The sequence below is a fragment of the Pelecanus crispus genome, chromosome 3, assembly GCF_030463565.1.
Source record: "Pelecanus crispus isolate bPelCri1 chromosome 3, bPelCri1.pri, whole genome shotgun sequence".
Lineage (NCBI taxonomy): Eukaryota > Metazoa > Chordata > Aves > Pelecaniformes > Pelecanidae > Pelecanus > Pelecanus crispus.
The window spans coordinates 26,411,788-26,438,187 of NC_134645.1; the positions used below are offsets into that span (position 1 = coordinate 26,411,788).

Below are 26,400 nucleotides of genomic sequence, written 5' to 3' on the forward strand. Positions count from 1 at the left end.
CCCAGGGTATGCTGGGCCATGGACCTCTTAAGAGAGAGCTGTGTCTTGTTTCCTCTGGCTCCTGATGTCCATCTGGTGGTATTAGAGGGGTGATACTGTCTCTGCAAAATGTAGGTTCAAATCCAACTTGGGAAGTAAACAGATTTTTGTACCAACTATGTTATACTAATTAGTTACTCCACCTCTTCCTTAACCTATAATCAAGCGACCTCTAGGAAAAAAAAAGTTGGATCCTTTTTCATAAATGAGAATATTGTGCATGTATGGTACAGCCAGCTCCTCACCATCCAGCATAAGAGGGCTGGAATGAAGTACTAGCAGGCAGGGTAGCGTAGACACATAAACTGTGCAGAGACAGTCTGGTCCCAGTACAACTTGCTACCTGTGGCTTAGCCTTGCTGTGTCCGGCTGGATCTCTACACAACTACTCATATCTTCATGATAGCCTTCCAGCACTGGGAAACAATTAGCGGGATGAACACAACACTGGACCTGTTGCATCTAGCTATTTTCAAAATTCCCTGTCTGAAAATAAGCCCTCCTGGACACTGTTGGGAGGGCAATGGTCAAGCACTTCTACAACTGAGTTATCAGCATGCGAGGTAATCTGACCATGAGTAGTAAACAGTGGGCTAACATAGAGAGATTTTGGAAGACAGTTTACCAAATAAGGGTAGGAGACTTTACATCAGATATTTCAATACTGTCCAGGAGTTTGCACCTTCTAAAAGCAGTCTGGATCCCACAGAAGTGTTCAAATCTTGCTTGATTCCTGTTTTCCTACTTAGAGGGTGCGCTGTGGACAGGAGGCTAATGGTAGTAAGTGCTGTTCAAAGAATAATTAAAAAAAAAAGTTCCTGTTCCGTACAGGGATGGTATAGATACAGAGGCAAAAGCTCCTTGTTTGCGGGTAGCCATGCTGTCTCTGACTGGAGCAAACAACTAGTGCTGATAAGTTGACATGTCCGTGCAAGGAGTTTGATTGTATTAGCTAGTGTGAGCACCCAGAGTGGTCTCTTCCTTTTGTTGCAGTGTTGTCTCCAGGTGACGGGGATGCATATCTCTACAGAGGCAGAAGAGCGCTTACAAAAGAGAAATGGGGGTGAAATGATCAGATGTTTGTTCTTTCTCTGCCCACTTTAACCACTCAGCACACTGAAGCCTGAGGAAAACTCATGGCTGCTCACTTCACTGGAGGGAGCCTTAACCTCAGCTTCAGACTTCATTATGTGGCTAAAGGTAATTGCATTGAGGTGTGGGGCTGGGGTTGCCTTTGTCTTCCTGCCTTCAAAGAGGACCCAACACAATGGGGCCCTGAATCCTGCTGCTGCAGAGATAACATATTGTTTGTGCTCTACTGCAGCTACAAGATAGCTTTCAGGGAAACAACACGTCTTTATGATGCAGGTACGTCACTTTATGCAGTATGACCGTATTCATTTGCAGTAAGAAAAAGGAGGGAGAGCTTGTTAGCGAACAGCTTTAGGAAGTAGAGAGCTGGTTTATTAAGCTGTCTAAATTCTAGCTCATTTGTATTGGGTTTATCTGGTTTCGATGATCTCTGTGGTCTCTGAAGCTTTTTAGTGTTGCAGCTGTAACAAGACTTCTGAAATTTGAAAAAAAGCATGCCTATAGACAAAAGTAAAGTAATTTCACTGTCCTGTCTGTAAAATAGGAATCTGTCTGATCTATTTCTAAATTGGAGGAATGATCTTTCTGTCACTCTGGTTCTTCATGAACCTGGCTGATCATAGATTAGCCTGTAATTCTTTTTTTAAAGAGGGAGTAAATGCTAAAAGGTAACATAGTCTAGTCTTTTTTCCCTTCCCTGAGTTCCTTCAGTCTTCTACCTAGCAAAGCTATTCCCTTTACAAACTGGTATGAAACGTAATGTTTTTGAGGAAGCGGTAATACTAGCTCCAATACTGAATATGATAATACTTGTGTGTAGAAAGCTAAAGTTAATCCTCAAAACATGGATGACTACTTGGAAGCATGATCTGCTCATTTCTTCATGCAGGCCTCATACAAGAGGCCGTACAGTTCAGCTGCTGCAGGACCACAGGGGACCTCCTGGGTTGGAGAGCTCAGCCCCGCAACCACCCTGCTGTGAACCTGCCTGCCCTGAGCGGTTTCCTCACTAGTGGTCACCGACTGTACAAAAGCAATTTGGAGGGTGATCACACCCAAATGCTATTTTCACATGGAATCAAGTGCAAGATCGCTTTTTATTTCCAAGAGAAACATTAACTACAGTACCAGGCTGTATTGTGAACTGAGGGAGAGCACAGCTAGCAAGTACTGTTTAATATGTCTAGCCTTTACAGTCCAAGGTTTAAAACATTAACATTAATGGCAAACTAGAAGCTTTGATAATGAAAACATTTACCCCCTGGCTGAGGGGTTGTTCAGTTTTTCCTGGTTTTGTTTTTTTTATTTACTTTGATTATAACTCTCGCCCCTGTTGGAGGTGCTAAGCGTGATAGTTGTTCATCTGGTGCTGTTCGAGTGCCATCTTCTGTCTCGTCCCGGTATGGCTCCCCTAGGGCTCAAGAAAGAAAAGAGAAATCTCTTAAACCCTGCTCGGGTTTCCTGTTTTGCCTCCAGGTGCAGAGCAGTTTTTGGGAAGAAATGAGCGGGGACAGCTGGGTCTCCTATTGCTGCCAAACACTTCATGCTTTGAAACAGGGTATAGATACCTTCAACAGGGCTGTCCTCCAGACCACCTTCCCCTCTTGCTTTGCGTGGCTGGGACTTTCTGCCATTTTATCTGTGAGAAATGAGTAGCCAGGCCCTCAGCCGTGCTGAGCCCAGCTTAGCCTGCGGCCTGGAGGGGACAAACGGGTACGGTGAGAAGCTCCACGGATTGTGTCCAAGCTCTTGTTGAAAATGTTCACTTCCTCCCTGAGAAGGTTATTTATTGCACTTCACATGCTCTTCAGGAGGTCCTGGGGGCAGTGGGGAGGAAGGGAAGTGGAGCTCAAAGCATTCTCCTCTTTCAGCTGTTGAACACAAAACAAGTTGGGGCTTATGTATGTAGCCTGTGTTTTTCTCCCTCTCTCTCACTTTTTGAGCAAGATTGTGATTGTTCCAGGAAAACAGAAAAATGGGAAAGCTTTTACTTTAGTTATTTGGTCTAGAAACACAGGTCTTTAGGATTTTGCTCATCTTGAAAGCCCACAATAGTTGCTCAACGTTTTGATTAATCTAATGCTAGCAGGGTGGGTGCAGCATGGCCTCGAAGCCCTGGGTCCCAGGAAGGCGCCGTGCTTTGCTTTTGAGACATGACAATGAGAGGAAGATGTAAAATGAAGGATAAAGTTAATAACTCCAGAAGAGCAAATTTGCTCTGCCTCTTGCTGATATTGCTTGGAGAGCAAGTCCTGGGTCTGAGAATGTTAACAATAGTAGTAATTTGAATTTTACACACTTTAGCATATATGCATAGGTAGCATTCATCTACTTTTTTATTCCCACTGAATTTGTGATCTTTCTGCTCGCATTCAGACTTTACACAAGCAAATTTAATCCCTGCAGAGCACACAGCTTGCCTTATGTTAGGAAGTTGGGAAGGCAGTATTAATGATGCTGTTTGAGCTGAACTTTTGCTTTGTTTTGGACCTGGAACATTGCTCTCCACCGTTAGTTGCTTCAGTAGAAAATACATCTTTTCTGCCCTGGGAAGAAGGAATGAATGGCTTTTGGTTAAAGCAGTTTCCTCGACCATTCCCTGGATAATGTCAATCTCCCTGTGGAATTCAGTGTTCTGAAAATAGCTCCGATCTATGTACTATGTGTACTTATACAGTTCTGCTCCATATATATCAGCCAATTTCTTCTGTCCTTTCCAGGGAAGGGATCCAAACTCTACAATAGTGCAATGGCAGTTTCATTGGATCTTCTTCCAATGCCACCATCTGTTAAAGTATCTTGAGGGACAGGAAGAACAAAGTTGAAAACCTTGTCCTTCTCAATGGTTTAACTTCTTGCTATTTTTAGTGTAAACAAACTCTTAGCACAGACTGCGAACTGGGAGCAGTCACAGATTTTTACAGGTGCTTGAAGGCTGAGAAGAGATTGACATATACTAAGCAATTAAAAATATTAATACGTTTTAAATGTTACTGCACAGTCTATGATGGAATGCTTGGCTATAAAAAGAAAAATAGGCAAAGTTGGCCACATTTCCTATGCACAGTTTCACCAAAACCTTCATATAACTGAGAAAAGCATAAGATGTGTCCCACAAAGCTTATAGAGTAGAAAGACTCTGTGGTTAGTCACAACAGAGAGCCTCTACAGGCAATCCAAGCTCTGCAGTTTGGCCAGCTTTTATGTTTCTTGTGCTCGTTAACTGGAAAGAGGTAATGCCACCTGGATCAGTAGATCTCCATACCATTGTCTCTTGATTTTTTTAATCTGCTATATCAGAGGTGTAGGCAGACACCAACATGATAACTGGGTGAGTTCTGACATACCTGAGAAAAACAGGAGCCTGGGGATCAAACCTGCATTGAGGACCACACTGCTGCACAACATTTCAAACATGTTGCTCCTGTTGTTTTATGCGGAGCGTTACCAAGGAACTTCAGAACAAACTTTAAGCTTTCTTCTAACCAGTTACTTGAAGAAAAATACAAAATATTCAAAACGTATATTTCTGTTGCATTTAGAGAGAAAACAGAAAAAAACCCAAAGCTTCACAGTGCATGGGTGAGTGAACTTGGTCACAGGGCATTAATTTCCTTTAAGCAAAGATGGACACAGTAGCCTGGGGAATATTTATAGGCTGACTACTACACGAATTGAAGGCAAGCACTCAAACTGTCAGAAGCGGGTTGAGATGTTTTACTACACCACCTTTGCCCCTAGAAGTACGTGTGAAAGTTTGCAGTGTTCAGAGATGGATTTGCATGCACACATTAAGATAGGACAAATCCCACTTGCATGCCATTACACAAAGCTGTAGTGGAGGGTTCATGTCATCGGTATCACTAGGAATGAGACTCTGGGAAGCAACAAGAAGGAAGCAACAAAAGAGTGAACCTATTTGCCTAGTTTCAAGGCACAGACAAGTTTCTGGGGCAAGTCAGACTTGGTCAAACCTCTACCACACATCCACAGGCAGAATGTTGCATTTCCGGATATTGTGGCAATCCCCAGATCTCTCCTCACCAGAGAGTCTGGGCACTGGGGTTTTCCCAGTGTTGGGTTGGGATACATGTTTCCCCAAGGAGTGATGAACCACTGTGGCCTCAAGCCAGCCGTGAGGGTAAAGCTGGCTCCCACATCTTTTATGGGAACAGCAAGGGAAGAAAATCCAATTTACCGGCATCAGGCATATTTGAAAGCAAACGCCAGCAACCAGGTATGTGAATGGCAGGAGATGTGCTGTCAAAGAGTGCGTGTCCTCAGGGCAAACCAAACCAGGCAAATGTTGCGGCGGTCCTTTCCAGTTCTCAGCTGCACTGCTCCCGGCTTGTCCCCCAAGCCGGCTGGCCCTGTCTTGGCACAGGCCTGGGTGGCCTCAAGGCTGGGCCTGCCATGCTTCCCAGAGCCAGCGTGCCTGGGGAAGGTGACCCCGGGCTGAGAACTGAGGCAAAGAGGAGGCCCCTTGGGGCTTGCAGTTTATTGGTTTTTTTTTTAAAAGTGTCTGTATTATTAGTAAATTGTTATTGACAACCTTTTCCCAGGAGTTTCTATGCTTCCAAAGATGACTCTCACTGCTGAACACGATAGCCCCCTCCAAAGCTGCCGAGCACCCTGAGAGAAGAGCGGCTTCCCCACAGAATCATAGAATCATTTAGCTTGGAAAAGACCTTTAAGATCATCCAGTCCAACCATTAACCTACACTACCAAGTCCCCACTAAACCAATCACGGGTAGACTAGACTAAACCATGTCCCGAAGTGCCACGTCTACTCGGTTTTTGAACATCCCGCAGCTCGCCGGCCTGCGCCGGTGCGGGAAGGCGACGCCTTCCCCCCCCCATATTTAGTAGGGGCACCCCGTTTGTCTCCATTCCAACGCTGCACCTGGTGCCCTTTGTCAAGATGGCCTCCCTGACGCCGCCGCCTCGCCATGTTTGGTAGGGTCACGCCGCTTCCCCTCCTTCAGAACGGCGCGTAGGGGGCCCTTAGCCAAGATGTCGGCGGAGCCTCGCCGGGGGAGGGCGGGGCGTGCTGGTGCCGCCATCTTGCTTGAGGGCGCCCCGTAACGTTGAGCTGGCCTTGCCGGGCGCGCGGAGCCTGTCGGGAGAGAGCGGCTGCGGGGAGCGGCGCGGCGCGGGCAAGTGGCCGCCGCGGGGCGTCCCCGGGGGTCCCCGTCCCCCGTGGCCGTGCTGGGGGACTGCGGGTGGTGGTGTCGCCTGTAGCGGGGCTGGGAGGTCAGTGGCGTCCCCTGCGGGGGGTGGGGGGGCTGAGGGGGTCTGTGGCGTCCCCTGTAGCGGGGCTGGGGAGGGTCAGCGGTGTCCCCTGTGGGGGGTTCTGGGGGGATCGGTGTTGTCCCCTACAGCGGTGCTTGCGTGGGGATCGGCAGTGTCACATAGAGCAGCGCAGGGCCTCAGCGGCGTCCCCTGTAGCTTTGCCCGGGCGGGGGATCGGCAGCGACCCCCGGGGCTGTGCCGAGGGTGCTGGGGGCTGGTGGTGTCCCCCGGGGAGGAGCTGGGGTCAGCCGTGTCCCCCGGGGCTGTGCCGAGTGTGCTGGGGGCTGGTGGTGTCCCCCGGGGCGGAGGTGGGGTCAGCCGTGTCCCCCGGGGCTGTGCCGAGGGTGCTGGGGGCTGGTGGTGTCCCCCGGGGCGGAGCTGGGGTCAGCCGTGTCCCCCGGGGCTGTGCCGGGGGTCAGCGATGCCACCTGCAGAAGTGTAGGGGGTCGGTGCTTTACCCTACGGCAGTAGCGGGGATCAGCGGCGTAGGGGTCAGAGGTGGCCCCTCTGGCTTTGCCAGGGGTCTGTGGTGTCCTCTGTATGCTTCCTGGTAAAGGGCTGGGGATCAAAAAACGGGTAGAGTGTTCAAAAAACGGGTAGATGTGGCACTTTGGGACATGGTTTAGTCTAGTCTACCCTTGATTGGCTTAGAGTAGACTTGGTAGTATAGGTTAATGGTTGGACTGGATGATCTTAAAGGTCTTTTCCAACCTAAACGATTCTATGATCTGTGGTGTCTCCTGTAGCTGTGCCGAGCACAACAGCCGGGGGATCCCTGGCATTCCCTATAGCACTGCTAGGAAGCAGCAGCATTGCCTATAGTTTTGCTGGAAGGAGTGGGGGTCAGCAGTGTGCCCTATAGCAGATCCCATGCGGAGACTGGAATACTACTACCACTCATCTGCTGAGGCTTTGCAAGGGTCTGTCCTCTCCTGGACAGGGGCTTTGGGACCTCCCCGCTGCCGGGATGAGCCCTGGAGGTTGCTGTGGGACCGGGGTGGGAGAGCCCAGCTCTGATGGTGGGGCTGGCAGATTGGGCAGGCACCTGGCCCTAAACCAGCCCTGCATAGCCTTCACTGGGGTGGGGGCACCTCCCCTCCTGCCATCCTGACCCCAAAGCAGGGCCACAGCCCACGCCAAACCCGGCCGGGCAATCGGGGCTCGGCCCGGGGCAGGGGACTGGTGCTGGGCTGCAGTTGGAGGAACATGAAGTAAATTTGCACTGTGGTTGTGCTGCATACCTGAGATGGCAGGTGTTTATCTGGCTGTTCTGATGTGTGGGATCTGTTACAGGGAGGCTCAGCTCTGACTTTTACTCTGACAGACCCATTCGTGGTGGGGATGTGTTGCTGAACCCCTCCATTTGTCGGTCCAGAGGTGGGGGTGGAAATCCAGGGCAACGCCCAGGAGCTTGATTTACATCTTTAATAGTAAGGACAAAGAAAATGGTGAGGAGTTTGGAGGTTTGTAGGAAAATGTTACATCAAAACTTCTCTTCCTTTGGAGGAGGTGATGCTTCTGATTTCTTATGCTTATGGCCCTCCTGAATCTCCCGCCTGCAGTGAGGAGCAGGAATTAGGTAATCCTGCAGCATCTGCAGCCACAGGTGAACCTCTGAGTTTCCTTGGCTGCACCAGGTCATGGTGCTGCTGCTCTTCACTCGGTGAGTTGCTGCCAGTGCTGTGTGGTCTTTGTGGGCTGGATTTGATGGGGTTTTTGGTAGTCTTGTCCTTCCCTTTCTGAGACATCAAAGGTAACAATGGCCTGGGAGCTCTTGTTCACATCTTACTCTTCAGAGTTTAGTAAGGCAATACAGAGAGTGACTTCTCCGGTGTGTTGGGGATATCCCTCCTTGAATAGCATGTCTTTTCTGAACTCTGCTGGACCCTCAATTCCTCCCTTACTGGGAGTGGGACATGGTGCCATTCATAGAGGGTGTCTAAACTTACCAAAGACCGTTTTTGCCCTTTTTGTCATATGCTCCTTTCCATCTGTGAGCAGGGCAGGCTGGCAACCAGGTGACATTTGTGATGAGTGTTTTGGTCTCAGACCTGGCCTCCTTTTCTCCGCAAGGTTTCAGCTGAAGGCTTCAAGATGTGTGCAGATCTGACCTGTTCTCTTTTACTGACCTGAGTCAGTCAGGATTGCCTTGAGGCCAGCCTGAGTGGGTATTGGGATGTTACATGCGGATCACGAGAAAAAACCTTGCATTCTGGCTTTGATGTCAGATTTTCTTGTTTGTTCATTAGATTTGGCGTGATTTTAATTGTCTGGGATGTTGATGAGAGCACTGGACAGGAGAGGTTAATGTAGTCACATGGTTCATTTGATAATGGGATTAACTCATTATAATGTATTGGCTTTGTCCTGCAATGTCTTGTGCCTACATGTAGTTGATCTGCTAACCTCTTTTCAGGACTGTTGTCCAAACAGGCAACCGCTGTCTGAACGTGTGTTGCTTACGTCCTTTCAGAGCTTCTGCAGTCCCATGGCGACGTACCTGGAGTTCATCCAGCAAAATGAGGAGCGCGATGGAGTGCGTTTCAGCTGGAATGTGTGGCCCTCCAGCAGGCTGGAGGCCACAAGGATGGTTGTCCCCCTGGCTTGTCTTCTGACCCCACTGAAGGAGCGTCTTGACCTGCCACCTGTGCAGTATGAACCACTGCTTTGTAGCAGGCTGACTTGCAAAGCAGTGCTCAACCCACTCTGGTATGAATTTCTTGGCTGGGGATGTTAAGAGAGGCTGGGTAGTACCTAGTTTTTATCTGAACTTCACTGCTTCCTTATTTGCCTTTTTCTCTGCTTGGTGCCTGGTAGCCTCTTTCATTTAGATGTAGTGGGTTTGTTAAAATCTGTGCGTGCCTAATGAGATACGTTGAATGTCAGCCCTTTACTAGAGCTGCCAGAAACAGAGAAGAGAGGAGTGCCTTTGGGGAGGCTATTAAGGCAGAGATAATATGGAAATGGCCAGTCCTCTTACCATCCCAGAGGATTTTGTGGTTAATGATGAAACTTAAACAAAGATGCCAGTTATACTGATATTGTCCTCTGGGCTGTGACATTCACTTGGTTTCCTGCTTCCTATACATCCTGCTGCTTGTGGGTCAGTTCCAGTGTAAGCATCAAGGTTTTCTTTGAAGTTTTGCTGAGAATTTAAGAGGAATAATCTCGGTCCCCAAATCATATGATGGTCGTACATACTCAAGAGCAAAGCACTGGGCTGAGAAAAAGTAGGGAAGGCCGGTAAGAGGAAGTAAGAAAAGATCAAGCCCATGAAATAAGAATATGTCCAGGCTTTACTGTACCAGCAGTACAGGATGTTGTAACGAGCTGAGGAGAGTAAACTCTTTGGGGCAGGGAACAGCCTATTTGTTCAGTGTTTGCACAGGATCTGGGTAAATGGTTCCTGCAGCTCTGTGACTGGCGTACTTGTGTGCTACAGCTGTACAAACAATAAGATGACTGAGATAAGCCCAAGTGTAGTGAAAGAATGATTAGACCCAAGTCTTTGCCAAAGGCTAAGCTCAGAAGAGCTGTCAATGGTCCATCATGCTGACAAGCCTGGAAGTGGCAGGGCTGGATGAGCTAATGGACTTTCTGGCAATAGAACAAGAGTCTGAATCCCTAAAACTCTTGTCATTCAAGGTGGAGTGTCTGATACTCTGTTTCTTCTTTAGTGCTGTGAACCAGCATAGATAATTGTGAAGCTGTGCTGTAAAATTGTTCCTATAGTTATCCTAATGCCTCATCTTTCCCTTGCAGCCAAGTTGACTATGGGGCCAAGCTCTGGACTTGTAACTTCTGTTTTCAGAGAAATCAGGTAAGTTGGAAAAAGCATCAGCCCTTCCGTCTTCTCAGTGAACATTTTATTGATGGCCTCCCTTGGCAAAGGATGTTAAGCATAAATTCGACTTTTCTAGATTCCTTCCCTTGGCCTTTTTCTCTTGCTGAACCCAGGCCAGAGTATTTGTTAATGGGTCTGTTTTACCTGGCATCGTGTCTATTTTCACTTCAGTTTTGCCAGTGATTTTACCAGCATGCAGGGCATAGGAAAGAGATAAAAATGCTGTTTTGTCTCATGTGTTTCCAGTGTGTTTTTTGCACTTGACGTTTACTTTTCTTGTCGAGTATGAAATTCATCAGATTTGAGTAGCCTTTTGCCATCAGAAACTGCCGTGTGGCTAAATGAATTTCAGCTGACACATAGTTGCTGCTTTAGTCCTACCTTTTATTTACACTGAATTGAGCAGCTGTCCGTACTGCTGGCCAGGTCTTGTCTGTGCTTAGGAAAACAGCAGTATGGGTCTCTTGTCATGAATTAATCAGGTTGGTGCAGTGGCAGTAAATAAAGAGTTGAATAACCACATCATGAGCAGGGCAGCCTCTGTACTGCAGAGGAGGGCCCTGCATTTCTGTCCTGCAACTTCTTTGTCCTAATTTTTTGTTCTCTTTTTCAGTTCCCTCCAGCATATGCAGGCATATCTGAAGTCAATCAACCAGCAGAGCTTATGCCTCAGTTTTCAACAATTGAATATATTGTGCAGGTAAAATAATCATAGGCAAGTTTGAAGCACCCAATATTGTCTTGTTTGTGATATATTATGTATGTGTTAAATTTACTTAAGATAATGCAAATAAATAACATTTCTCCAAGGCGCTTATGATAGGGCTCATTTTATTCCCTGGCTGGAGGCATTATAAAGTGTCACCTGGCATATGCACGCACCTAGTAAATCCATGTCTTCCCACATTAGCACGGTCCGCAGACGCCATTGATCTTCCTGTATGTTGTTGACACATGCTTAGAAGAGGAGGACTTGCAGGCGCTGAAGGAGTCCCTCCAGATGTCCCTAAGTCTGCTGCCTCCCGATGCTCTGGTGGGACTTATCACTTTTGGCAGAATGGTCCAGGTTCATGATCTGAGCTGTGAAGGGATTTCGAAGAGCTACGTGTTTAGGGGCACAAAGGACCTGACAGCTAAACAAATACAGGTATGTTCTCCCATCTCTTAGGCCAGTGGGTTGTTCCTGTCAGCTCTGTTGACACCACTGCTGGTCTTTCAAGCTCTGGGCTCTTGGGGAGGAAGGAGGGTTCAGTGCTCTTAACTGTTAGCCCGTTTCCCTCTCAATGTCTGTCCTGTCTTTTTGCCTTTGTAAATTCCTTGGAAGCTTGTCCAAGATAGAGGTTGTGTATCTTGCATAATGGACCCATTGATCCATTGCTAAAGGGAGTGCAAAGATTAATAATTTCACAGATTTTAATGTATTTAATGCTACAGTATGGCATTCCTCAGGGTATATTGCTTGACAGCAAATAATGTTTACTGTTTGAATAGTACATCTCCTCTGTCTCCTCTTTACTATTCTCTAGAATATGCTTGGGTTTTCAAGGCCAGCTGTCCCCATTCAACAGGGAAGACCTCTTCAGACTCCAGAGCAACCTGTTATTTCAAGCAGGTAAGCTGCACCAGCACAGCAGAAGAGCAGGGCAGATGTCCTATGCCCCTTTGGGGTCACACTTCTAAACCTGGGTTTCCCAGTAGGAGTCTTTGTAAGAAGATTTAAATGGCATTGTCTTGTCACAGTTATTTCCCTACATCAAGTGATATGTATGGACGGGATTTACTAGAGCTGCAGGCAATGTATTAGGCTTCTATAGCATCTTAGTTTTGCAGTTGCAAGAACATGATTGCCATTCAGGCTAGATTTCTACTTGAAAAATAGACTAGCTGTCTTCAGAAAGCATATTGCTCAGGAGTCATTTGGAGCAAGGGCCTGTCTTTTTGATTGACCAGCCAATGGGGGGCCTGGTCTATGCATAACAATCCTACATACCACCTCCTACCCCCTGGCCCAGCAAGTCCAAAAAATGATTGACAGGCAAGCAGTGACCCCTAAACAGCAAAGCTGTATTTGCCTCTGTTGAATACAGTTGTCTCTTTCTCAGCTCCTCTTTTTCAGTGGCAGCTCTTGTGTGTTTTGGTAGACTAAATCACCACTGAATTTCTTTCCTATGCTTTATGTGACTTTGCCTTCTTGTCAGTTCCTGATGTCTTACTTTGATCAATTTTTTTTATTTGCACAGGCCTGTTATCTCGGAAAGTTTGGATGTAAGAAGGGAACATGCCATGTGACTTTTTGCTTCTGATAACTATCTCAGTGCAATTTATGTGTGCCAGGAACAAAGAGGCACTTTCTTTGTTCTCTGAACTGAAAGGACTTATAAGCAGGAAAACATTTTATTTGAATTTTTGCAGGTTTCTGCAGCCAGTACATAAGATTGACATGAATTTAACAGATCTGCTTGGACAACTGCAAAGGGACCCATGGCCAATGACCCAGGGAAAGAGGCCTTTACGTTCCACTGGAGTAGCTCTTTTGGTTGCTGTCAGCTTATTGGAGGTACTCTTAGTGCTGTTGTTCGAGATGAGCTGGTCAAAGTAAGCACCTGGCAGTCTTTGCTAAGACATGTGCAGGTGTCAGTCCAGGTTGGGCTGCAAGGGTGCAATTTGTCTCTACTGACATTTGACATGAATTAGCACTGGCTGGTGTAGAGTGGCCTGGGAGTTTACTTCTAAATAGTAAAATGTGCAGGTGTGTAGACGTCTCTAATTCTTGTGTATATCACCATATGAAGGTGATGCTATGCGCTGGGTTTATCTGAGGGTCATCTAAGATGTAAGTAAAAAGAACAGAAACTGCTTGCTTCCTGTTACAAAGACATGAAGCTTGAGGTAGCTTGAGTCTAAACTTGAGAGCGCTGTAACTGTCAGGAAATGCATTGCTATTTATTAAGGTGGCCTCTAGCAGAGACAGGTCCCTAATGACATTGCAGAAACACATTCAGATGCTTCTCTAAAGAAAGCATTGTTGCCATTTAATCAGTCTATTCCTTATTTTTTTTCACTCTCTCTCTGATACAAGTCTTTATTTTTATTTTAGGGCACATTTCCAAACACAGGGGCCAGAATAATGCTGTTTACAGGTGGGCCACCAACACAAGGACCAGGCATGGTCGTAGGAGATGAACTGAAAACACCCATCCGTTCTTGGCACGACATAGAGAAGGACAACGCAAGGTTCATGAAGAAGGCCACCAAAGTAGGTGCTAGTCCCTGCTGGGTGTGTTTAAAAACAAAACCTGAATATTACGTCAGAACACTAAATGGGGGGAAAGGACATAACACAAACCTACATACGCTGCTATGTTGACAGCTGTCCAATGTCCTTCCCCAGGGAACAAACATACTCCATTCTCTCGATGTGGGAGCAGTGTGTCCAGATATTTGCATGATTGTCCGTGAAATGCCTGAGCCTTTTGTGTACATTAAATTGTGAGAATGGTCAAGGGAGGGGTAAAAAAGACTTCTCCCTGGTTACTTCTCCAGCACAGTCTTGTGGCTTCTCAGAGAAAGAATTATTTCAGTTTGTTCATCAACATCATTGTTTCTCCTCCTGGGGAGGAAAAAAACCTGTTTTCCAAGAATTGGTCACTTCCAGAAAGCCTCCTTTGTTTTCCTGGCATATAAAACAACAGTTAAAATAGTTAAAATGTCAGGCATGAAATGTGCCTGTCAGCTTAGAGGAAGCAGTATGAGACCTGTTCTCTTAACGGTCACCTGGAACCTTTGGGTTTCCACTGGGTTATCACAGACAAAGATCCCATACAATTCCTGCACTTCGTATTTGCAACGTACAACTCAAGCTCATCCAAGTACAAACATCCTAGGAAGGAGAAGTGTGCTCCAGCAGTAGTAAAAGTAAACAGCTGTTTTCTTACTACAGCACTGGTAATTGATTCATTTATATCTTGTGTTTCATGTGTTGGCCTCAGCTGGAGAGCAGAAGAAAAATTGCCCATTGTGGCATCCTAAACACTGTGTATGTTTTCCCCAGCACTATGAGATTCTGGCTAATCGCTCTGCAGCCAACGGGCACTGCATCGACATCTATGCCTGCGCCCTGGATCAGACTGGACTGCTAGAGATGAAGTGTTGTGCAAACCTCACCGGGTATGTTCATAGCAGGAGAAGAAGACAAAGTTGGCACCTGTATATTTTTTTTTTTTGGAGGGGGAGGATGGTTCAGAAAGTGCTTAAGTTTGCTGTCAGGGCAAAAGGATGAGATTTTTATGGTTCTATTGTAAACTGTGGTTTGAATTTGCCAGGAATTACATGGCAAACCTTCCCTGATCCCAGCCCACATTTCTGAAGTCTCAAAACAGCAAGTGAATTAGCACTGCTGGTAGAAAACTCGATGTCCTGCTTTGAGAAAGGTATTCTAAAGCATGGTGCAACATGTCTTTTGCAAATGCCTTCTGCCTTCTTGGGAGATAGCAAATATCCTTTCCAGAATTAATGGGATAGAGATGCTGTGCTTTGTGGTGTGTGCATGACTGAAGTGCCATCAGAAGAGCAGAGCCTCAGGCATGGTGGATAGAAGCTTTCCTTCTTATCTGCTTAACAGGTCACTTGCACTTTCTTCAGGGATTCTTGGCTTCCCTGGATCTAGTTTTAAGTGGCATCCCTAAGGGGTAAATGTCTGTGTTCCATACTGATGAAAACCTTATGGTCTCTGTGAGGAAGGCTGTGTGCTAAACTGGGCCTTTTAGGCACTCATTGTGTCTTTTATTGGCCATTTTAAATCTGCTGCATCTAGGGACCAAAGAAGAGTTTGGGCACATGCAATGTATTTGTAAATAATCACATAACCCTCAGTAAGCAGAAGAGAGATTGTTTGACCCTTTGGTTGTGTTACTAAGCCCCATGTGATCAGGCCTGGGTTTACCAAGGCACTTAGGGGAGTCACAGCACAGACCCATGCACCTGCCCTCATGCTGCAGCGGTGCAGCCATCCTGTCTGTAGTGTGGGTGGTTCCAGCCGCGCACCCAGTCCTGCTCAGGGGAAGCAGGCTGAGCAAAGCTCTTTTCTGGGTTGAAATGTTTCTAACATGAACGTTTTTAAGGCTGCTAGAAATATAGTTGAGAAAACAAGCTGGCAAAGATGGAGCATTAACTTGTCTGGCTTTGGAGGAGGCATCCATGAATCTGCGTTCCCTGATGTGAATTCTACCTATGCAGAGGCATGCTTTAAAACAGTTTCTGCATGTATTTGCATGCATGAGAATTGGAGTAATGTATCCTTTGTGCTTTACTTCTAGTTCCCAGTTGTTTCAGTTCCCGTATGTTTTTTCTTTCCCAGAGGACACATGGCGATGGGAGACTCCTTCAACACTTCTCTCTTCAAGCAGACCTTCCAGCGGGTATTTAACAAAGGGTTCAGTGGGGAATTTCAGATGGCTTTTGGTGCAAGTTTGGATGTGAAGGTGAGAGATTAGTTTCATTGGATGACATTAACTGGGCAATACAAGTGCTGTTCATTCAAAAGTCGATTAAGTATCTGGGGTGTAGAAAATTCTACATGTTTGAGGTCAGCCGTAGTGCCTGTTTTGAGAGAAGCACCGTACTGGAGTGAGTGGAGGGATTTTTGTTTGAAAGCTTATTAAATTCGTGGGGTTTTTTTTCTTTTTTTAAAAAAGAAAGGTAGCTGAGGTCAGCCCCTCCTCACTCAGCAAGGAACATTTCATACTTTTGTGGTCATTATAAATACGTCTTCATTATTAAAATGTGACTATGTAGATTCTCTTATGTTCACTAATTGTAGCAGTAGGTGATATGGGAAGTACTGAGATACACCTTCCCTGACAGCTGTGTGTACGAATCATCTGATCGAAGCTGATTTAGTCTGTGTGTATTCTACTTGACTGACTTGATTTAAAAAAAAAAAAAAAACCCACAGCTTTTTTTTTACCTTGTTCTAGACCTCTCGGGAGCTGAAAATTGCAGGAGCTATTGGACCATGCATATCCTTGAATGCTAAAGGGCCATGTGTCTCTGAAAATGTAAGTTGCTGATGTGGAAAAATCTTCAATAAAGAAGTAAATAAACAGTGCAAAGTTTCTGTCTAGACCTACAGCTCAGCTCACCTAGTCAGAGTTTTCAAGGAGAAGAACAATTTGGAAACACCCCTAGGAAAAGACAGTCTTTCCTAGACTAAATTCTTGCCCCATAAGGCTTTCTTTTAACTGTATGTCCTGCAGTAACTTCATTCACACCCAAAAGATAAGAAATCTAGAGGGCCTGCTGTAACTTGTCCCTCTGCTCAGAATTTAACCTAAGCTTGCCTTAGGTGCTGCTAGAGACAAAAATGCTGCTTTCTTTTCAATCTGTGCAGGAGCTTGGAATTGGAGGAACATCTCAATGGAAAATTTGTAGCCTGGATCCCAGCACAACTCTGGCCATTTACTTTGAAGTGGTAAATCAGGTCAGTCCTGGCTTCTCTTTTTTTTTTTCTTTCTTCTTTTTTGGTCATCTTTTTTACACGCCAACGTATTTGTTTGTAACAGGGCCAGGAAATGCAATGACATCCCCTGTGTTGCAGATGGATGCTTGCAAAGCAACCAAGTGTCTTCTGCCAAAGAAGTAGTCTCAGAGGTTGTTTTCATATACATAAATTGCCTAATAATTTTGTTCTCTACAAAACCTGCATTCTTTCCTTGTCTTCTTCCTGTGGTATTTATTTAACAAAGAAGAAATTGTCTTTTTGCCAGTAGGTACTGTGGAGAATAAAAGTATAAATACCTTAACATTCTTGGAGAATTGGTCCTCCAAGTTGTAATAACTTGATAGCTCAGAAGCAACTTTCAGCTGAGGAAGTTTCTGAGCATGTGGCAGCTAGAAGCTAGGAAGGCCACCCCAAAGGAATTCTATTCCACATGTGTCTGTGTCTTCTCTGCTCTGTGGGCTTGTTACTGCTGGGAGTAGGATGGTGGACTTGCAGGACCTTAGCTGCCATTCTTATGTTTATTGCTATAGAGATGATAAATTGCAGTTGTCCTTTAAGGGACAAGCTAGTAAAATGTCAGGCACAATATGAAATGGGCCCAGCACCACTTGACTCTGAGGGCTGCTGGAAAACCCAACACTAACAGATGTGTCTCTCTTCTCTGGTCCATCTCTAGCTTGTACTTGTTCTATGATTGCTCAAATGGTGCCCTGGAGTTCTCTGTAGTGTAGAGAGTTATGGAAAAGCCAGCCCATTTTGAAAGCTTACGTTGTTTCATTTGCAGCACAATGCACCAATACCTCAGGGAGGCAGAGGGGCAGTGCAGTTTGTCACTCAGTATCAACACTCCAGTACGCAGAAACGCATTCGTGTCACCACCATAGCCAGAAAGTGAGTATCTCATGCCAGTTCTTTGGCAGAATGGCAGAAACTTAAGCCGCAGTCTGTGCTAGAATTTTTCTAGCTTTTTGTTGCATGCATTGGCCACAGAGTATTTGGCACAGGGAGGCTGAATCTGGTTTGGGTTTTGCTGAAGGTGAATGCATGTAGCACTAACACTTTACTAACCCTATAGTTGGGCAGATGCACAGAGTCAACTCCAGCATATAGAAGCTGCATTTGACCAGGAAGCAGCTGCTGTGCTGATGGCACGACTGGGAGTGTACAGAGCTGAATCTGAGGAGGGACCTGATGTTCTGCGATGGCTGGACAGACAGCTGATCAGACTGGTAAGACCCATAGACTGCAGCTGGGTGCATTCTTGATTTTAGTAAAAATTGTCTCTGGAAATGAAAACACCATTCTTTTCCAGATTGACTTGCTTTATTTGTGCTCTGATCATGGTCACATAGGTGTAGTACACGATAGCTCAGAAGTCAGTATGATCAGGGTAGGTAGACATCCTATTATGCTGAGAGGGTTAAGCCTGAGATTAAAGAAGTGATAGTGAAACACAGAATAATGCGGGTGGGAAGGGACCTCTGGGAGGTCTCTGGTTGAACCCTCCTGCTCAAAGTAGGGCCAGCTTTGAAGTTAGAGCAGGTTGCTCCAGGTCTTGTTCAGTTGAGTTTTGAAGATCTTCTCTTGTTTCTCTTGATAACCTGTTCCAGTGTTTGGTCACAGTCACTGTGATATTTTTTTTCTTTTCTTTTCTCCCCCTCACTCCCGTCAGAATTTCCATTTTTCCAGCTACCCATCAGGTAGCTGTAGACAGTGATATGACTCCCTGGTCCCACTCTTCACCAGGCTGAACATACCCAGCTTCTTCAGCCTCTCTTTCTCCATGAGGTGCTCCAGCCCCTGACCAGCTTGGTGGCCTCTGCTAAACTCACTCCAGTATATCCATGTCTGGCTTGCACTGGGGAGCCCCTGACTGGACACAGCATTCAGATGTGGGCTCACCGGTGCCAAGTTCAGGGTAGTAATCACTTCTGCAACTTCATACTGTCTCTTTCTTTGAATTTCATAAGCCTGAATTGCCTAAATTGGTTCTGGCTTTGTCCAAACACCCACGTGGAGTTCACACTAACAGATACGGTACATCAGACACTGAAAAAACAGGGCCAGTATCAAATAAAGATTTGAGCACCAAAACACACACGGGCATGCTGCATGCTGAAATGATTGTGGAGTCATTTATAGTTAAATTGCTAAAATCATTGATGTTTCTTATTTTCAGTGAAGCGGTTGGTGAAATGCCAGGCTGCTGCTGCTCTAGAAGGAAGTAGAGTTGCTGCAGAAGTGTTTCATAGCGTACAAAGCAGCTTAGGTATAACGTAGTATCACTGATTTAATGGAAAAAATTGTGTAGTACTGGAAGCACTATTTCTTTCACTCTTAGGTAATTTTAAATCTAGATTTAATATATATAAAAAAATAGATAAATAGATCGAATCATCATTCTCATTCCAGTAAGATACAGAAACCACTGACTTGAAGAAAAATAAATTTTATATTACTTATTGTCATTTTCGTGCCTTGGTTGCTCTGTTTAATAACAACCAAAAGAACACCCTTCCAAAAAAAAGGAGTTAATTTAAAAAAAAAAAAAGAAAAAAAGAAAAAAGAGAGAGATAACCAAAGTATCCATTTTGCTTCCAACAGTGTCAGAAATTTGGACAATACAACAAAGATGATCCCAACTCCTTCAGATTGTCAGAATCATTTTCTTTGTATCCCCAGGTAAGAACTTCACTTCCCACAGCCATGGGAGAAGTGTGCAAGGGTGAGTGGGAGTGATGATAAAACATTTTGTACCGTTTATCAAATTCAAGAGGGGAGGAACAGATGCTTTTTTAACTTGGTGGGCTGGTCCTGTAGTTCAGTCCTGCAAATGACTGATAAGGGAAGAACTCTGAGGACTTAATAAGGGGTACTTTTTTCTAAAGAACTTGCTGTTCAGAAGGATTGGGCTCGGGTACAGAAGTTTTGGCAACTTGCTGACATTTCTCTTCTCACTTACCTTTCTGGTGCAGTTCATGTTCCATCTGCGACGCTCCCCATTCCTGCAGGTCTTCAATAACAGTCCAGATGAATCTTCTTATTACCGTCACCACTTTGCTAGGCAAGATCTGACCCAGTCTCTCATTATGATCCAGCCCATCCTTTATGCTTATTCTTTCCATGGACCTCCTGAGGTGAGTCCCTGTTTAACAGAAAGAGGTGGTTCAATCCAAAATATTCAAAGTATTCAGTCAGAGTAACACTATTTCAGCAAAAAGGACCCTTTATTTTTTTTTTTTAATCAAGGTAATTATTAAAGGATGAGATGGGGCAATGTAAAGTATGAACTGTGTTTTCAGTAAGCTTACAGCTTTGGATAAAAACAAAACAAAACCAAACCACCAAAAAATGCCCCAACCCTCTTCCCTGCCAAGCCACAGCCCCTGCCCCCCAGCATCCAGTGAGTATTGCTGGTGTCAGTATCACTTTTGCTTCTCTGCCAGAGGCTGCCATCTCCACTGCTAAGTCAGCAAGCCTCAGCCCTCCCAGGTCATAATCTCCCATGAGCTGCTTGGTTTTGGTTCTTTATGCAGCAGTGTTTAACTATGTGCAACTATTCAGTGGACAGACACGGATTCCCTTATACTGACAGCTTCCTTGAAAGGAGTGTGTCTGGCAGGAAAGAAATGCAGGAGCTGCTGGAGTAACACTTTGAAACCTTCTTGGCAGCATTTCCCAGAGTTCACATGTTATTCCTTACTATTCTCGAGATACTTTTGTTCAAGATCATTTCAAATTAAACTTGAATAGCCATAGAAATCGCTCGCTCTCATCCTGCACATCATACAGTAGCCGATAACCTGCTGCTCCATTCGGTGATGCTGCAGGAGGCTGACCGCGCTCTGCAAGGCGTTCACACAGACTGAGCAGCCGTCGGTGGAGTCGCGTCTGTACAGGCAAGGCTGAGCAACCTGTTCAGCCAACCATGAAGGTTAATACAGCTCTGAGGTCTTAGTGGCGTCTGACTTTCTTCTCTGTTTTCCCCAGCCAGTGCTTTTGGACAGCAGCAGTATTCTTCCTCACAGAATCCTGCTGATGGATACTTTCTTCCAGATAGTTATCTACCTTGGTGAGGTACAGTGAAATATGTTCTCTTTCTCTGTTTGCGCTCCATCCCTCCTGCCATGCATGCAGACAGTGTCACTGTTAGTGTAAAAAGAGCTGCTGGCAAAGCCCATGCTAGCGTAATGATAGTATACATGCTGCCAGTTGTAATACAATTACCACACAGTCAAACTTAACAAAAAAATCCTGCTGGAGTTGCTAAGGATGTGTTCTGCACTGAGGAATAGCTGTCACATTGGCTTGGTAATGAAGATGGTCCCTTACCATGCCTGGAGAAGGACAGAGAAACTTGAAACTAAGCAGGGCAGAGAGCTGCAATTTGATTTTCAGATATGTGACATACTTGGTTGCTGGGTTTTGACACTTAAATACTGCTGCTCTTAAAGAGATAAGTTACTAATTTTTCCAGTTTTTGCTTTTAAATATTGGACACTTTTGACAGTTGCTCCTATATTCCTTCCATCATGACTGAGATAAGTGCTTAGGTACCGTCTGCTTCTGAACATCCAGGTTTATACCCACATCCAAAGCCTTGGCTTTCCAGTGCCTCTTCAGTATGCAGACCTGTAGATCTCTATTTCAGTCCTGTCAGGTTTTGTAAGGGAGCATATGCGACTGTAGCTGCAGAATGGAAATGTCTCACACCCTAAAGTAGTTACAGGGTAAGGGATGAAGAGGAAGCTGGGTTTCCACTGTTTTCTCTGGAAATCTCCCTGTTCTTTGATGCCTTTTCCCCCCTCATACCCTTTATAGTCCTGCTTGGGGAGTGGCCCTCATCCAATTTCTTCTATCTAAACATGGCATCAGATTGGAGTAGTTTAAATCCATCTTGGTTTGTGGTCAAACATTCCTATTAGTGAAGACTTTTTGGGAGGCATTTTAACTCTTCCCTTTGTTTTTGAACTAAGCTACTACATCTAAGGACTGCTATTAGAATGTTTGAAGTTTGGCATGATGTTTTGTGGCAGCTCCGTTATTAGCTCCCAACTTCACTCCATGTAGGATTTGTTCCCTTTGAGAAGTGAGCAGGGATACCCGATTGATGTGAACAAGAGTTGAACGCTTGAGTCAACAATGACAATAAATCTTCTGGAGTTAAACAGTTTGTATCTACTGTTGCAGTAAAATTCAGGCAAAGGAAGAGTTAAGTGTGTGATCTGCACATGTACAGAGCAATTGTTAGGTACATATTGTTAGGTACCTTGAAAATACTGTAAGGCAATGGCTGCTTCATTTAAGACCGAGTCACATTCAAAATGTCAGTGATTTATAAATGCTTTGTGTTTCTGTGTTGGGGCAGGCTGAAACATAAAGGCTTGAAGATCACTTTCAATGAATTGCTCTTGCACTGCACAAACTGCTACCAGTTTTTGTTTTGAGTGCCTGTTCTTAGATTCAGGAACAGACAGAAACTAAATAACGTTATTGCCAGAGTAGTGAAAGTATGTATTTGCTCTGTGCTCTGTAAGCAGAAGTATGTGTAATGTTCTGCTGCGTCAAGACGTACAGGTTAAAAAGGGGAGGCTTGCAGACATCTGTACGTTTTTTAATTGCCTCCCTGTCCCATCAATAGACTATTGCGCAGTGGCAGAAAGCTGGTTACCAAGACATGCCTGAATATGAAAACTTCAAGCACCTGCTGCAAGCCCCACTGGATGACGCCCAGGAAATCTTGCAGACTAGATTCCCAATGCCACGTTACATCCACACTGAACATGGGAGCAGTCAGGTAAGGAGATTTATTGAGGAACTCTTTCCGTTATTGAATAGAGCAAATGCCTGTCTTTTTCTGCTTTACTAAAAGGATGGTTCTGTAAGTTAAATACCATGGTAATTTAGCTCTTCAAAGTACAGAGCTTGCATATTTTCTCATGAGCTCTTATTACAGCATTGTCCTTTAATAACTCACTGGATATGCTTTTGAAGGCTGAGGATGGAAAAAAACCTGAAAAAGCCAGCTTAGTTATCTTTTTATTCCCCAAAGAGGTGGGAAAGAAATGATTCAGCTACGTATCTAAACTTACCCAAGACAGGGAGTGCAGTTAGCTTGCTAGGACAGTAAATTACACTGAATGATTGACCATCTGTTCCTTTATTCGCAGATGCCCGATGAGGATATAAAATAATTCCTATTTTTGCTCTTCCTGGAACTGCAGTTGTGCTGTGCTTGTCTGTGTCTAGCTTGTTTGTAGCAGTGAAGAGGCAGGAATTGATGCTCCAAAACAAAAATTTGGTATTTATTTCTGATGTGACAGTGTTAATGCTGGTTCTCCGCTGACCTCTTTTCCAAAGAGCAGATAGGGGCACGCAGCAGTGCTGGCGACACACCCACATCACATGGAACCGGAGCTGCCCTGCCAGGCGAGCCCCCCTTGCTGTAGCACAGCACTCTGTGCCTCTTGGACAGGGTTGGGAGATAACGTTTTCCCTTTCCAAATGGGGGTGCCCATAGAGTACTGCCACCACCTTGTGCTAAACTAACTCCAAAGTAATAGCAGGGAAGGGAGCACAACCAGCACGAATTCCTGCTCTCATTTGGAGAGGATAGGAGGATGCCCAGTGTTTTTAACTTGATTCCCCGCTTTCTCTCCCCCAAGGTTTCTTCCTCAACCTTATTCTGTTATAAGGTTCCTGAAAATTGTTTCTTGCAAAGCAGTTTGTAAAATTAGAAGGCTTTTAAGCAATACTGTTGTCTCTGTCCTATGGGAGTCACAGCGGAATCATAGTATCCCTTATTTATCCTTGCAGAACACACGACCATTCAAAGTAAGCAGCTGCTTGCTTTTAAGTCCAGCAAAAAATTGTCTGTGGAGCAGGGCTGTTTCTGGACTTGAAACCTGTTTAAGTTAAATTAGTACCTTGCTTGCAAAAGCAGAGGAACATGGCTAGTCATGTATCTAAGGCGGTAAGAACTCTTGAGGGAGCTGACAGGTCTGTCATTTTACAAAACTACTTCTCTAATGTTTTGTCTTAACAGGCCCGGTTCCTCTTGTCTAAAGTGAACCCTTCTCAGACCCACAATAACTTCTATGTGTGGGAACAGGTAAGCAATCGAAGAGCTGCGCATGTTTGGGAATACTGTAAAATGTACACACACGTATTTGTCTACGCGGTAGCCATCCTGTTTCAACACATGGCCACAAACCGTGAGCAGGTTACATGTGTCCTCTATTTCTTACCTAAGAGGTTTTTGCAGACATATGTGACACGATTTGAAGATCTTACAGTGCTTTGCGGTGCAAGGAAACAAGGTTATTTCTATGTATCAAAGGATCTTATAATGGAATTACCAGCTGAGACTGCAATCGGAGCATTTTAAAAGACACAACTGATTTATTAGATTTGTCTCTAAAGCTTAGGCAGGTTAGGTTTTTGTTCAACCTGCTTATTCCATGGTTATTGGTAAGATAAACAGTACTGGTGGGGAGCACTAGAAGACAAGATGATGAGAATACAGTTTTCAAGCCTGGATGACTAAACTCGTGTTCTTGTACTGAATCCCCCCAAATTGTCAGCAAAATCCAATTGATTTTGGGACTTTTTCTCAATGGATCCAAGGAATGGCTGTCCAAATAGAGGTGCTGCCCCAACAGCTCAGTATCTCAGCAGCTTGATGGCAGGAGATGAGTGGTCTCCACAAGGAGTGCTTTGCTTCTTTGATCTCCCTTCCTGTATCCCAGCGACATGTGTGGCACAGGCAGACTGGGAGAATTTTCTGTGGTGGCTGCTACTGAAGGAAGCAGCTAATTTGATGTAGAATATGCTCTAACAGGTTTCAGATGACCTGATGTAGAAACTTATCTTCACCCTTCCCTACAAATATGATTTGAAACTCTTAGGTCACAGTGTATTTAGTATTCTGGAAAAAGTAACTAGCATATGGATACATACGGATCTAATTTATCTGAGAATACTAGACTTTTATATGCTCTTTCTTTACCTTGTTTGTGTAGAGCTTTGGGCAGCAAAATTCCTAATGCTTTAGAAGGAAGAGAGTTTCTTTTTTCCAGTAGTTCAGATTGCACTAGAGGATAATAGTGCTGTTGCCAAAGAGTACCATCTTTCCACTAGATCTGTCCTTTGCAGGAAAAAAAGGTGGTTGATTGAGCAGGCAGGCAGTTCAGAGTGCTGACGTGATTTGCTTTCAGTTAGTCCCCAGTGTTAACAACACTGTTTTAGGCTCACTATTTATTTTTCTGCAGGAATCGGGAGCTCCAATCTTGACAGATGATGTTAGTCTCCAGGTATTCATGGACCATCTAAAAAAGCTGGCAGTTTCAAGTGCATCATGACTTTCATCTAACCAAGAAGCAGGAACAGAAGAGCTACGTAGCTCATGTTGATGACAGAAGCGGAGTGATTTTTTTACATTTCCTTCTCTTTTAGACTAAGGTTTTTAAGCATGAAAAAGGTTTTAAGGTTTTTAAGTATGAAATAAATATTCGGGGAGAGTTTTGTACGTGCCCCAACTGGATGTTAATTTATTTGTATTCCCTTTTGTCTATACTATGTTTACATTTTCATACATTGTAATTGGAGCTAAAGGACGTTTTAGTCAATATAGATTTTAAGTCTTTATCTTGATTTGTAATGTTGTGTGTTCTTAAAAGGTGTCTTTTAGCAACCAGGGACTGTATTAAGGAAAAATAAAACTGGGCAAAAGCATTACTATTTAGTGTTATGCCTAATTAACCTCTGTGTGCAATGGACTTGGCCTACCTCCTTTTCATTTTTGAAAACTAACACCGGGGTATGTACATGTTATTGAAAATAATTTCGAGGAGCTCCTAAAGGTAAGATGGTGCAGAACAAGTATTAGGTGGTGGAGAATGCTGTGACAGACGCAGGGAATGAGGGGGGAGACGTACAACGTGTGCTCTGAGAACAGAGGTGCGCTGAAGCGTTGCCTCTGTGTCACCATGATGCAGGGCCTGAACGTCAGCCCCTCCCTTCTCTCACTTTAGCACAGCATCACTAGGCTTGAAAACTGACAGGAAAACCGGCGATGCAGCTGTTGATAATTCGGGCTCTGCACCTGAGTAAGACGATGTCCGGCTGGGCTGCATCGCCCCGCACCCCCTCCACCGCCTCAGTCGCGGAGCTCCCGCCCAAACTCGGTTCTCAGCCGCTGCCGTGCAAACCGCTCGCCCCTGTACCCGCCGTGATCCTCGCACCGGGCCGGGCGCTGTCTTCCAGGACGAGCACAGCTTTTCTGTCACGGCGGCAGCAGCGCACCCCCCCCGCCCCCCCCAGCCGCCATTTTCCGGCGGCCGCCCCGCAGCCAGCGCGCACGCGCGCACCGGCGTCCTCCCCCCCGCTTCCCCCTCCCCCCCCTCCCAGCCCTGCGTGCCACCCGATTGGCGGCGGGGCCCGACCAATGAGCGCGGGCGTTGCAGGGGGACGATGCGGGCGGCGGTGTGGAACGCGCGGGCGGCGCTGCTGTACTCGTTGGGCGGCTGGACCATGCTGGGGGCCATGCTCCACTACAGCTCCACCGGCGGCGGCGCCGAGAGCGGCGGTGGGCCCGGTACGGACTAACGCAGGCCCGAGTCCGGGGACGCCGCC

The 26,400-nt window shown here is 45.5% G+C and overlaps 1 protein-coding gene across 3 annotated transcripts; it reads left to right on the forward strand.

Annotated features, from left to right (window-relative positions):
* Positions 1-1,207: 1,207 nt before the first annotated feature.
* SEC23B (SEC23 homolog B, COPII component) lies at positions 1,208-25,503 on the forward strand. 3 transcript variants are annotated; one of them, XM_075707980.1, is made up of 20 exons: positions 1,208-1,239; positions 8,898-9,133; positions 10,187-10,244; positions 10,882-10,968; positions 11,179-11,415; positions 11,795-11,880; positions 12,681-12,825; positions 13,366-13,524; positions 14,320-14,435; positions 15,625-15,748; positions 16,244-16,324; positions 16,657-16,746; positions 17,552-17,658; positions 17,843-17,996; positions 19,372-19,449; positions 19,743-19,904; positions 20,758-20,844; positions 22,409-22,564; positions 23,813-23,878; positions 25,038-25,503. In XM_075707980.1, exons 1-20 carry the CDS (start codon positions 1,228-1,230, stop codon positions 25,125-25,127), a joined length of 2,331 nt encoding a protein of 776 aa, XP_075564095.1. In that variant the 5' UTR covers positions 1,208-1,227; the 3' UTR covers positions 25,128-25,503. The 3 variants fall into 3 exon arrangements, with proteins under 3 accessions (XP_075564095.1, XP_075564097.1, XP_075564096.1); XM_075707982.1 differs by having other exon boundaries at positions 11,236-11,415; XM_075707981.1 differs by lacking the exon at positions 1,208-1,239 and adding an exon at positions 6,360-6,385.
* Positions 25,504-26,400: the final 897 nt, after the last annotated feature.